The sequence below is a fragment of the Pteropus vampyrus genome, unplaced genomic scaffold (genome assembly GCF_000151845.1).
Source record: "Pteropus vampyrus isolate Shadow unplaced genomic scaffold, Pvam_2.0 Scaffold3, whole genome shotgun sequence".
In the NCBI taxonomy this organism is placed as follows: domain Eukaryota; kingdom Metazoa; phylum Chordata; class Mammalia; order Chiroptera; family Pteropodidae; genus Pteropus; species Pteropus vampyrus.
The window spans coordinates 22,074,423-22,087,565 of NW_011888784.1; the positions used below are offsets into that span (position 1 = coordinate 22,074,423).

The 13,143-nt window shown below is 34.6% G+C and overlaps 1 protein-coding gene and 1 pseudogene across 1 annotated transcript in view; one reads left to right on the top strand and one right to left on the bottom strand.

Moving 5' to 3' along the window:
- Window positions 1–13,143, top strand: part of CISD1 (CDGSH iron sulfur domain 1) — a 21,268-nt gene that overhangs the window by 3,359 nt on the left and 4,766 nt on the right. The window contains exon 2 of the mRNA XM_011362121.2: window positions 6,561–6,766. Within this exon, the coding sequence (XP_011360423.1) occupies window positions 6,561–6,766 (206 nt within the window). The remainder of the gene's footprint in view (window positions 1–6,560; window positions 6,767–13,143) is intronic.
- LOC111741618 lies at window positions 10,249–10,383 on the bottom strand (annotated as a pseudogene).

Sequence of the window (13,143 nt, forward strand, 5' to 3'; positions counted from 1 at the left end):
CTCTTGGCCGGTCTGGGGGCTCTCTGGGCTCCTTGGGCCAGATGGGGAAAGTGATATAGATTGGTGGTATCCCCAGGCTTAATTGGCTTGGGGCGATGCAGGCATCTACGCAGGTCTGGATCACGTTTCCCCTAAGTAGCCAAATCCTAAAACCCAGCGATCCCGCTGCTTCCTTTTCGTGTTCTCTCTTGAGACTCCTCTGTTTTTAAGTCACAGGGCTCGGGAAAAGGGAAAAGAAAAACAACAACAAAAACCCTATTCCCCCTTCTCACGTTTAAATCACTGTGGAGCCAGAAAGTGGATTTCCTGCAACCTTGAAGGGATGCATGACTAATCACATTTTAGTTTTGCACATTTTTTTAAAGGGAAGAAACCCAATCCGAGATTTTCAGTTTTCCCAGATTTTTATTATGCCTCTGCATCTGGCTCTTGTTGGCAGTAGTCCAGGAAAGATCATTCCCCGAGCTTACTGAACCTTCAGTTTTTTCAGCCTTGCTTCCCTTGTGCTAATACCTAACGTTTGGAAACGTTACTTCACAGAAAGTCCAATTAAAATTAAGAGACTTTTTAGAAGTCAATTAATGAGCTTCACTTCATGACAGTTCCTGGTGGTGGTATAATTGTTAATATAATACTGTGCACCAGCTACGTGATACATATGATCTCTCTGCCTGGTATCATATGATCTCTCTGCCCAGTATAAGGTTTGGTTACCTGTAATAGTTAAGGTAAAGAAATTATCCAGAAATTAAAAATAACTCCATTGATTAATTTAGTAAATAGTTAACATCTAGAGTGCAGATTCTGTAAAAGGTCCCTACTAACTTGAGCCCTAATTTTGTAATAGATTTTATAAATTGGAAAATTCCACTTCTGTTGCCAAAAGTTACCTGGTAGAGTGAGAGCAACAGCTCATGACATTTTTAAGTTTCTATGAGGTATACAGGGGGTGATCATTTGCAAAAATTATTTCAAAAAACACTCATCTTGAGTCTCCTTTAAGTAGAGGTGCTTTGGTGCATTTAAAATAGGAGTGATTTTTTTTCTTTTTTTTTTTTAAAAAAAGTACATCTCATGAATAAGACTATTGTGTAAAATAAAGTATTCATGTGACTTGAGCCACTAGTAATTTTATAGCAAGACAATTTGCACTTTTGTGATCATGGGAGAAAAGATTCCGAAATGTGTCTTTAAAAAGTGGAGTCACTTTGTGTAAATGGGTACTAAACTTTATTTAGGTAATATACTATTGAAATGTGAAATAGGTGAACCCTAGGACTTCTTAATACTACCTGCAGGCTAATCTTTCTTGCAATCAAGGCAGATTTGTTGTTTTTTTTTTTTAAGTCTAACCATACGGGTATCCAAAGGTGACTTTCCCATTAGTTAGCCATTTTCTAAGGGATAGGAAATTGCTTGGTGAAGAGGATTATTAGCTTAAACTTGAAATATTCAGCTTTGTTATGAGAAGTAACTACTTTTTGTTTCACCTAAAAGCATAAAATTTATTGTGAGAACTGTGGGGAGAGGCCCAAAACCTTTGGAAATCTTTTCTGCCAACACCATCTTTCTTAAATACAGCAGTTGACAAGGTAGAGACTGATAGAGAAAGTCTTGGGAATCCACCGTGAAATGTTTAGGTCTCAAATTGTTCTCTCAATTTTTAAACCAAACCTTATTTCTATAGATTGAGAATCAATTAAGATTATTTGATTTTGGGGAAGAAGACCTGCAGTTAAATAAGTTAATAATTATAAAAGGTGTAGAATAGTATTTGACAACGGTAAGCACAATGTACGTGAGATAAAAAAATAAAAGGGTATGTGTACGCATGCAGAATTTTTGTTTATATTGAAAAGAAAAATAATAGATGGGTTATACAGGCCAGGAATCTGAGAGATGTAATAGAGATGAGTGATTAGAATTGAAATCCAGAGATCAATGAAATGGCTCTTGATACCCTTTGGCCTATAATACTAAACTTTTTTTTTCCTTGTTGAGATATAATTGATATATATATACCAAACTTATTTTTTATTTGATACCAAATATTTTATTATAGTTTATTATAGTTTCTAACATTAAATGGCTTTTACTACTATGGCGTCCCCAGTCTCCGTTGACTCCTCATACCCAACAGAAGACTTTTAGGAAGTTTACTAAACATTCTGCTCCTTGATAAACTCCAAAACTCACTGAATCTGCTCTCATCCTTAATCCCTCCCTTCTATTTGCAAGGAAGAGGTTAATTGAGGTCATTCTCTTTGTCCCCCAGATGTTGGTTTTCTCCTGCTTCCTTAAACTCTTGCCTCAGTAATACCAATTGCTCTCATCCTCTCATTCACAGGGGTTTTCTTCAGCTCAAAGCCACTCATAATTTGCCCTCATCTTAAAACAACAACTTAACCAAATATTTTAAACGGGCTTCCATAACCTGGTATCCCCTCAAATCACTTTTTGTTTTCATACTTTGCTCACCTTCAGGTTACAAAATAGGCATTCATCTATCTTGCATTTTATTAGCCATTCCAAACCGTGAACACTACAATGCATGTAACCAAAACTAAATGTCATAAGTTTTTATTTTTTTTTTACTTTTATATCCTTGTCTGTTTTATTGAAACTGTCATAATTTTCTAATTCATTTAACCTCAACATATGAAAATACTATTTGGGTTCAATAAATGAGTCATTTAAAGTAACTAAGAGTTTGGTTTTTTGAAAAGGAATGTGCAGATCGGACTGAGAATAGCTCCTATGAGTTATAAACAAGTAATGGGGGGATCGGGGATATAGATGAAACAAGATTGGTGGTGAGTTCATACTTCTTGGAGCTGGGTAAATGGAAGTTCATTATAGTATTCTCTGTGTATGTCTGAAATGTTTCATAATAAAGTTTTATTTTTAATCTCAGCAAGTATTTAAATTCCATACTTTGATATAATAGCATAAGACAAGGCCAAAGATAAGGCATTTGATGTAAGAGCAATGTGATGATGATAGGATGGACAGATGAATCTGCAAATTCAAATTAGTAATCTATTATTTCTTTTTCTCAATTTACATTGAACATCCCCTGTATTCTAGGCCTTGAGAGAGAATATCAGGTGTGCCCTACCTATCTGGGGGAAACCTAAGGAAGGGAAAGATTTAAACACAGTTCCCCTCCCCCTCTTCTGAGATGAAAGGAACATTCTGATTCTGTGGCAGTTGACACTGGGCAGGAAAGGACAGTTTGAGGCAGAAAGAGGGCTAAAGGAAAAGAAGCAGGGTGAGATTTTTGTGTAAATTAAAGCAAAATAATCTGAGAGATAAGCAGAGTGATACTATGGATTATAAACAGGGGTGCAGGATTTGGGAATAAGTTCGTATTTTCTCTATCTCTGAATAATACTGAGGAAAATCAAAGATTATACAGTAGTAAGCCAAGGGAAGAGTGAGAAAGGGAGAGATTATTTAGGAATGTATATCCTGTATTTTGTTCTTTATATTGGTTTACTAATGGTATTTGTGAAGATAGCATTGTTAAGCGGGTTTGGATAAGATGGGGCTTGGTCTAACTATAGGAATACTGTACCTCGAGAGATGTCTGTAGGAAGTAAAAGGAAGTGAGCATAAACCAGAAGAGGCAGAAATAATACACAGAATGTTTCTGGACTCCAGTTTAGAGTGTCTGAAAGGTGTCAACTGAAATATCTTTAAAAAAAATTAGGTCTTGTTAAAGTTCCTTGTTGCCTCCGAGATTGTGTCTATTGTTAATAGACATTTACACTACCAAGGACTAAATGTTACTTAGGTTTTAATGTTTTTGTTTACTGTCTCGTGTTTTCAATAATTCTTTTTCTATTCTAATTGTTAACTTTTGATTCCATCATTCTCGTGTATCTTCATATAATTTCCTTTTCCCTAGAGTTGACAGTGGCATCCATAGATTTTTGCCAGAAAAGGCTGATTCAGGCTGCAGTAATGAAATGATAACAGCAACATTTTTATATGGTGGGAACTTTTATACTTGTCTCTAATGAGATTAGAGAATTAGAATTTGAGAAGGGAGAAAAGGAAGAAATGGAAATGCTCAAGACCTTCTCTAGGTCTGATTCTAAAAAACTGATGGGAGCAAATACATAGCCATTTTCCTGGCATGCTTGTGTGTATGTGACACTTATGTAGGGTCATAAGTGACCCTTGCTAGGAAATAGGGTCACAAAGTACATGTTTTTATCCCCCATGGGGCAGCCACTGTTGGGTAATATCCAGAGTTAGTTCCCATTTCTTTCATTTTCTGTTGCCTGTTTTCTATGTTCTGTCATTTCTTCTACCATCAAAAAATCCAGGGAGATAAATGTTTAAAAAAATAAGTCACTATATGGATTTAGTTGGCAATATGAGAAAAGAGAATAGGAGAATGTTTTAAAGGCTAAGAGAGATTCTTCTGGCCTATTATGAGTTTCGGGTAGAAATTCCAATTGGATTTTTTTTATACCGTGAGATAAATTAATACTAGCCAATCGAAGCTATTCTTTGGACCTAAGGCTTTTTTTGTAATATGTAAAACAAATCTGTTAGAGATTACTTCATAATTCACCTAAAAAGTAAGGTGTAACAAAGATCAACAGCATTTAGGAAATCGTGTTATTTTAGTCTTTTGGAATATTTCCACTTTTAAATTTATTCTAAAGATAACATTCAGCAAACATAATCGAAAGTATACTATACAAAGCAATATTTTAGCCCATTTTGTGATAGGTATGTTAACTATTCAGAGTGGTTTTCCATTAGTGAAGAAGTGGATTACCGTAGCTCCTGACATAGAATATTTTCTCAAGGGAGTTACATGGTAAATAATGCATCAAAAAGGAAGATCATGAATCAAGCTAGAAATCAGAGCAGAGTTTCAGCCCTGCTTGGAATTGCCACAGGGTAACACATACATACCATGGAACCTTCAATGAGGCCAAAGGTTTGAAGCTGTCAAATGACTTATTAACTTTTTCTCTTAGTCATGCAGCACCTAGGAAGAACATATGTTAATGTTAATTTTAGGGAATTGTACCAAGGAGGAATGGAAATGTTAGGGGAAGGAAAACAAATTAAATTACTTTGTAGAGAAAAACACTGTGGTTGAAATAGAATCCAAGGAACATGCTAATGAGAAACACTTGTTAAAAACCAAATTATTAAATAAGCTAGACAAAAGGCCAAGATAAAAGGAACTAAGTGTGAGAATGGTTGTTCCTTTCCATTAGAGTTTTGCAGGAATGAGCTCCAATTTTATTTAAGGCACTATTAGGTAGGTAATTAATCATATTAGTGCAATAAGAAATGTGACTCAATAGTGCAAATAAGCCATGCAGTTACTTATTCATTATATGTTTTTATTTGGCCTTGGTATGTGTTTTTTGTACTTATCTCTCTAGGGCTTTATTTGATAGTCTGGGAATTTATTTCAAACACTGTGAAGATCTGACTCAGCATGTGCTGGGAAGCAGTCCTGTGTGTTTATTCTGACCCCTGTTCAACTTCTTCCTGCAGTCCACTCCATGCTGAGAATAGACAACTCTCCTCTGAGGCTGAGGCTAACCAGACTATGCAGAACTTTCTTCTCTCCAACATTCTCTGGAACTGGGGTAGATGTTAAGTGCTTGGGTTTCTAAGGGCTCCTTGAAAAGCTACGTGAAATGGATAAATAATAGATGGCCTGTTAAGCAAATGATTAGTAGAAAAGTATCATTAAATTTAAAATGAAGTTTGTGGGGAATCCAGATAATCATCCACTGATGGATAATGGAAATTTACAGTTTATTAAATGAGAATATAATAGTCATGAGAATATAATTTCATAGAAAACATGACTATAATTCAATTATAGTCATGTTTTCTATGAAATAAGAAATTAGTACATTCTGATTTTTATTTTAATGAGAAAGCACTTTGAAAATTAAAAAAAAAAATCTTTTGAATGATTTTGAAGCCTATAATCCTGCTGGATATATTCCTTTGAATGTTTAATATTAAACCTGATTTTGTCTTATTTGTCCTTTTCTTTTTCTTTGGATACCAATTCTGTTTCTAGTTATGTGTTTTAAAACCACTAAAGGACCTACTATTTAAATGAATTCTGATGAGTCATTTTGTTAACATAATCACCTCCTGATTTTTTTTTTCGAGCGGGGGCGGTCTTACGTGTAATCTGAATTTTTTTATGTATCTTTATTTTAAGCAATAGGTACCTGCAGGTTCATGTTATTATAAATCTTTTTATGAATAATTTTAAAAGATTATTAAGCTTTATTTTCCCTTTTCCACCTGTAAAATAATTTTTGAGTTTCTCTCTTGTATCTTAATTTAGCTATGATTACTCAATAAAAAATACACAATTGCCTGAGTAAAGTTAACAAAGGAGTGTTAAACCAATGTGTTCTGATCATTCTGCTATTATTAAAAATCTTGGGCTGTTGGGATGCTTAATACTCAAATACTGATTTCATGAACAGTCATGTTAGACTATTAGCATATATTTTGGTTTTGATAATAACTCCTGTTTTCCTTCCCTGCTCTAGTTGAATGGATTGCAGCAGTTACCATTGCTGCTGGGACAGCTGCAGTTGGTTATCTAGCTTACAAAAGATTTTATGGTAAAGATCATCGCAACAAATCTATGGTTAACCTTCACATTCAGAAAGACAACCCCAAGGTCGTACATGCTTTTGACATGGAGGATTTGGGAGATAAAGCTGTGTACTGCCGTTGTTGGAGGTCCAAAAAGGTGAGGAAAACAAGTCCTAATAGAAAGACCATCTTTAACATTTCTTTTTAAACTATTCTATCAAACTTATATCACCAGATAATGTTATGTCTTTTTCTTTTTCAATGCATTCTCTTCTCTGTTTTCCATGTACTCTTCAGGAATATATTTACTAAAATATATATCCACTGTGCAGTAAAATTAAATCATACTGTCATTGAGTTCAGGTAAATATAACCATATTCTTAGCCAAACAAGAGAGAGAAATCCCTTTATTTACTCTTAGGATTTCCTGCTTGAGTGGATCTTAGCCGCCACTATCCTAGGAAAAGCATACAGCCTAAGCACAGAGAGAAATTCTTTTCTTGTGCTTTCAAGCTCCTGGGTTCTGGGACAATTTTTGGAACTTTCAAGAGAATGTTTTGGAAAATCAGCCTTGAAAATTTCTTATCTGGTAAACATATTTACCCTGCATCCTAAGATTTCTTTAAGCTACAGCTCCTATAGTTAAATATCTAACACAGGATTTCTTAAAATCTTATTTTCTTTTGTGAGAATTGCATTTCATCAAGTTCTGTTTGGAAGTGTCATCTGGGATACCTGCAGCTTTTTTTTTTTTTTTTTTTTTAGTGATGACAGCTAGTGATCTAAAGATGGTAAAATGCTCTCTTAAGGTCATCTTGAAAAGCTTCATAACATTGAATGACTTCAGAATTTCCGATATATTATAAGAAATACTGTATGTGGTGCTACTATAAACATTTAAATAAAATAGATGTCACTAAAGATCACATTGTAAAGACCTAAGAAAATGGACAATAAAAATGTTGTATCTTTTTCTGAAAGCACATTATGTCAGGGACCTCTTCCTACATTGGAGAGCCATTATCACAAATCATATATCACAAATAAGGAAGAAGTCACATAGTAGGTACTGGAAAGTGTATTCCACTAACCTCTTTCTCCCAATATATTGATGTTGAATAATCCAGTGATATAGTGCTTAGATTATGTCATTATATCTGAAAAATACTTGTTGAACATATGGAATATGAACCAAAAATTAATAGTACCATTACAGCAAATTGTGCCTTAAGAGCACTGTGCATTTGGAATGTGAGATTGTTCATAAGTACTAGTGGTGTTGCTAGAAAATAATCCTCAATAATATTCTATAGACAACCTGGTTCGTTTTTAAAAATTATGCCTACAATGAGTTTCATTCTCTTGTTGCTCACCAAAATATAGAAAGTAATATCTTTAGGGAATTCCTAAGTCCAAGTTGTAATTTTAAATTGTTCATTTAGTGTGTACTATATATACGTGCATGAGAAAAGTTAAATAGTAAAACAGCAGGTATCATAGGTGTATATAGTGATTGCAGTCTCAGCGCTTTAAATAAATGAAAGAGCTTATATTGTAGGCTGGAATTTCCTGGGAAGACAGTGTTGTACAAGGAGTTAAACTGCCCCAGGAAGATTGGTGGCATTTGAATAAACTAGCAAGTATTGGGGACTCTTTCTCAAAAATCTGTTGGAAAGGACTCCTATGAGCAAAGGTAGGATCAATGAAGAATGCAGTCTGGTCCTTGCCTCCCCTCCCCGCAGGAATAAGTCCAAATTGAGGAGAATCTTGAGTATACCAGTATGAGGAGCTCGTGCCTCCAGACGTGGGGGAACTCCTTGTCGGCGATTCCAGACATAAAGTTTTGATATTTATATTAGGATGCCAACTGTTGGAATGGAAAAAAATGGATAGATACATGAAACATTTTGAGGGAAGGATCGGTCAAATGCAATGACCTATATATGTGGAAGACTGGGGAGAAAAAACTAAAACTCACTGAAGTATATAAGCCTGTAGGATTGATTAGAAGAGGTAGTCCCATTAACAGAAATAAGGAATTCAGGACGAAAAGTTGATTTCCTAGGACAGTGATGGGGAGTTCAAGTCCAAAGAGTGACTTAAAGGTGACATTTGAATGGAAATGTACAGCTGACAATCTGAAATGAACTAAACTGAGACATCAGGGTTAGAGATAGAGATCAGCAAAACGGATGAGTCAAGCATAGGAATGCAACCAACAACAGATCCTTGATACAGATAAAAATCAAGGGCTAAGTATGAACTCTTAGAGAATTTTCTGCATTTTGGAAAGAAGAGTAAGAGCCAAAAAAGGAGATAAAATGGGTTGGAGTTAGAAGAAAAGAATATCATGGATTCACAGTGGAAAGGGGGAAAGTTTCAAAGATTTTGTTTTGAATATCGGCTTTTGCAAAATCAACCAGGTGAATAGACTGTTGTAATTACACCATTGGATTAAACAATTAGTCAATTGATATTTTGGTGTTATTTCAACAGAATAGTTAGAATAGAAACTGTATTCAAGTAGGTTGAAGTGCAAATTACCAATAAAGAAATGCTAGAATTCTGAGTATATGTAAGAATTTCAGTACATGTGACAGTGAATGGAAAAAAAGTAAGATAACAGCTTTAGTGAACTCCAAAGCTTAGCTTCGAGGTCACGTAAAAGGTGTTTACTTTGGGTGGGTTTTCCCAGAGGATAAAGGGTCAGTAAAGCAAATATGGACTTTCATGGACTAAGATCTCAATTATTTCAGGAAGAATCACAAATGGACAGAAGCTACTGATTTAAATGTTTATTAGATTTTATAGTTCAAAAAACCATTCCAGGATTCTGGCATAATACATGTTAGAGTGTCCAGATGGTTAAATTAGGGATTATCATTTCTCATAGGTAGACTTTAAGGAAGGGAATGCCAGGAATGCCAGACCACTAATTTTATTTTCAATTTTTCCTCAATGTCTTTTTTTAATTGATTTATCTTTGATGTCATTAGTGATCTTTGTATCTAGGATTTGTCAGTTCTGAATTTTCACTGATTCTTGGGTACTTTTTATTCCCTCATGAATAAATTAAGAATTCAGTTTGAATATTCAAGTTAATAGATGTTGTTATTCTTCAGTCATCTTTGGAAGCTCTCCACATTCTGAGGTTCCTAAGGTTATCACACCGGTGCCAAGTCACACATTTTGGTGTCAATGCACAGAAGACTTGTAATTAACACCTTTGATTAGAAAACTGTATTGAGTTTATATTCAGTATTTTTTCCTTACACAAACTAGTTGGGTTTATAATAAAACTTAAATGCTTCTTTTATCTATTTCAAAATAAGTTATATGCAATATAAACTTTAATTTCATCCTAATTCATTTTTTTTAGGATTTTCTTTTTATGGCTGAATAATATTCCACTGTTTGTGTATATATCACATTTCATCCGTGGACACTTAGGTGTTCCCAGATCTAGGCTATTGTAAATAATGCCACAGTAAACATAGGAGTACATATATCTTTTTGTTTTTAGAATTTATTTATTTATTTATTTTAAATTTTTTTAAGCAAGGCAAACCTTGGTTGACCTCACAGATTGCAAGGACCTTGTCAGTTTACAATCCCTTTTTTTTTTTTTTTTTTTTTTATGCCTATAGTACCTGGTCTTCTTAGGTAGTCTCTCATCTAAGTACTAACCAGGCCCGACCCTGCTTCGCTTCCGAGATCAGACGGGATCGAGATCAGACGGGATCGGGCTTGTTCAGGGTAGCATGGCCGTAGACCATATATCTTTGTGAATTAGTAGTTTTGTTTTCGTGTTTATGTGGATTTTTTAAAATTTATTGAGCTGACTATTATACACTTGCAGCATCCTAATTCATTCTTAGGTACAATCACTGGTTTGTTATGTGCATCTAACATGAACAGTTTTCCCAGATCTAATGAATCAGATCTCTTAGTAGTGTGCAGAAATTACATTTTTTTAACACACCTCATTCCTCTTGTCTTCCCCCCAGGATTGGTATGCCCTCTGCTGTTTCAAAAACTGGCCTGTTTTGTAACATTTTACAAAAGCGTTATCCATATGCGAAGTGAGAATGAAAAAAGCCAGTAGGGAGGAAATGATTAAAGCGACTACAGGGAAAGATACTCTTTGAGGCAGTGGTGTCTTGGAAGAGGGTGGAACGAAATGAGGCTAAGAGCACAGACATGAAACTCAGCCTTAAAAAGAAGAGATAGTCTTACTTTGGAAACAGGATGAGGGAATGTTGATGTAAGAAGGCAGAGTATGCAACATAGTCTTGCTAGATTCCTGTCCCACTCCCACTTACCTCAGGTAGGTCACATCGTTGGCTCAGTTGTATGGTGGTCATCTGGGAGGCAGCAGTTTGAACAAGGACGGCAGAAGAATGCAGACTAAGAAATAAATAGGAAAGGCATGCTAGTTAACATCAGGAGTTCAGCTGAAATTGAAAGGAAATGCAACTGGACATACTATGTAGAATCATTTCCTTTCATTTACAGTTTCAGAAATTGAGTTGGGGGTGTTTTGTTAGTGGTGGGCTTGTTTTTGTTTTGGTATGTGTGTCTATTATAGAAAGTCTCCATCCTATTCATGGTTTAGAGATGGGTTGCACTGAATCCATTTATTCATAGAAACATTCTGAATTTTGGTCAATCCACATAAGGACAATCTTATAAAATCTTAATATCTGTTTATACATTTTCCTATTGTATCTACTATCTTAATGTTTGACTAAAGTGAGCACATAAGAATGGTATAAAATGTTATATTCTCCCAGGAAGTTTCAAAGATCTCATTGTTTTTTTCTTTCAACCAAAGCAGTCATGTTTCTCAGCAGTTTATTGTAGTGAGCCAGAACGGCCTCAGGCAACTTCTTTGGGAAATACAATCCGTACTCTCATTAAAAATACAAAGTTTGGAGAAGGAAGATAAAATTTTTTCAGTTCTTGGATATAGAAGAGATGAGTCAAGAAGGAGTGTATATTTATTTCTATCTAAAAACAGAAAACAGAAACAACCATAACTTGAGCCATCATAACTTGAGCCATGGGCCATTAAAAAGAAACACATTTTATGTTTTTTATGAAGACCCTGATAACACCGTTAGCTTTCCAAGTGGAGGGAAAGAATCCTGGTGTTTTCTTTTCCCCACAAGCATTTATTCCCTCTTCTCCATAACCCTGTCTTACCAAGTTTTAAAGATATTTGAGATTCATAGTTTTTTTCATTGGGTTAACAAACATAATAGGATATTTGCTGGACATACAGGAAATTCAGCCAATGTAATTCACACACTTTTCTCTGGGATGTGTTAATAAACAAAGACAGGCATCTTAGAACAAATTTTATAATCAACTATGAGCTAAACTTCTTTTCATCAATTATTTGATCTTTTTAGTATTAAATATTGGTACTACTTGACCTAAATTAAATATACCCTTTGTGTTTTTGTAGTTTCAGCTCTTGGCTTGACCAATTTAACAAATTTTAAAATTTTAAATGGAAGAGGGTTAATAAAATTTTCATGTTTTTGTTACATTATTATTTAATGCAAAAACTACCATGCTTTCTAGATTATGTTTGAAAGCATTTATCATTCATTTTATCCTGCATAAAATTAGGTTAAAAATAAAATGATACTTTCTGAAAACATAATTATTGTTATGTAATTTACTGTGAATTTTTAAACTTTTTTGTCTCATCGAAAGACAATTAGTTCCTTGTATTTACATTGTACAATTCAGAGAGTTCTTTCAATTATAGTTGGCATACAATAATATACCAGTTTCAGTTGTATAGCGTATTGATCAGAGATCCACATAACTCTAAAAGTGATCTCCTCACTAAATCTAGTACCACTTTTCCCCTTTACATATTAATTCCAACATTATTAACCATCTTCCCCATGCTACACTCCACATCTCCATGTCTATTCTGCAACTATCCATTTGTACCTTTTATACCCTTTTGCCTTTTTTCCCCCCTCCCATCTAGTATCCCTTTAAATATTCTCTATCTATGCGTTTACACTTTGGATTCCACATGTATGTGAATCATGTGACCCATTTCATTCAGCACAATACCCTCTAGGTCCGTCAAAGCAATATCTTTTTCCATCCCCTTCCTGTTAGTCTGTGTGTGTCTTTTAATCCGAAGTGAGTCTCTTGTAGGCAGCATATGTAGAGATCTTATTTTCTTATCCATTCAGCCACTCTGTCTTTTGGTTGGAGCATTTAACTCTTTTCCATTTGAGATACTTGTTGATAGGAATGTAGTTGTTACTATTCTTTATTCCTGTTTTTAATACATGTTTTTTCCTCTTAAAGAAGTCCCTCCAACATTTCCTGTAATACTGGCTTGGTGATGATAAATTCCTTTAGCTTATTTTTGTCTGGGAAGCTCTTTATCTGTCCTTCAACTCAAAATGATAGCTTTGCTGGATAAAGTATCTTTGGTTGTAGATCCTGGATTTTTATCACATCGAATATTTTGTGCCAAGCCCTTCTGTCCTGCATAG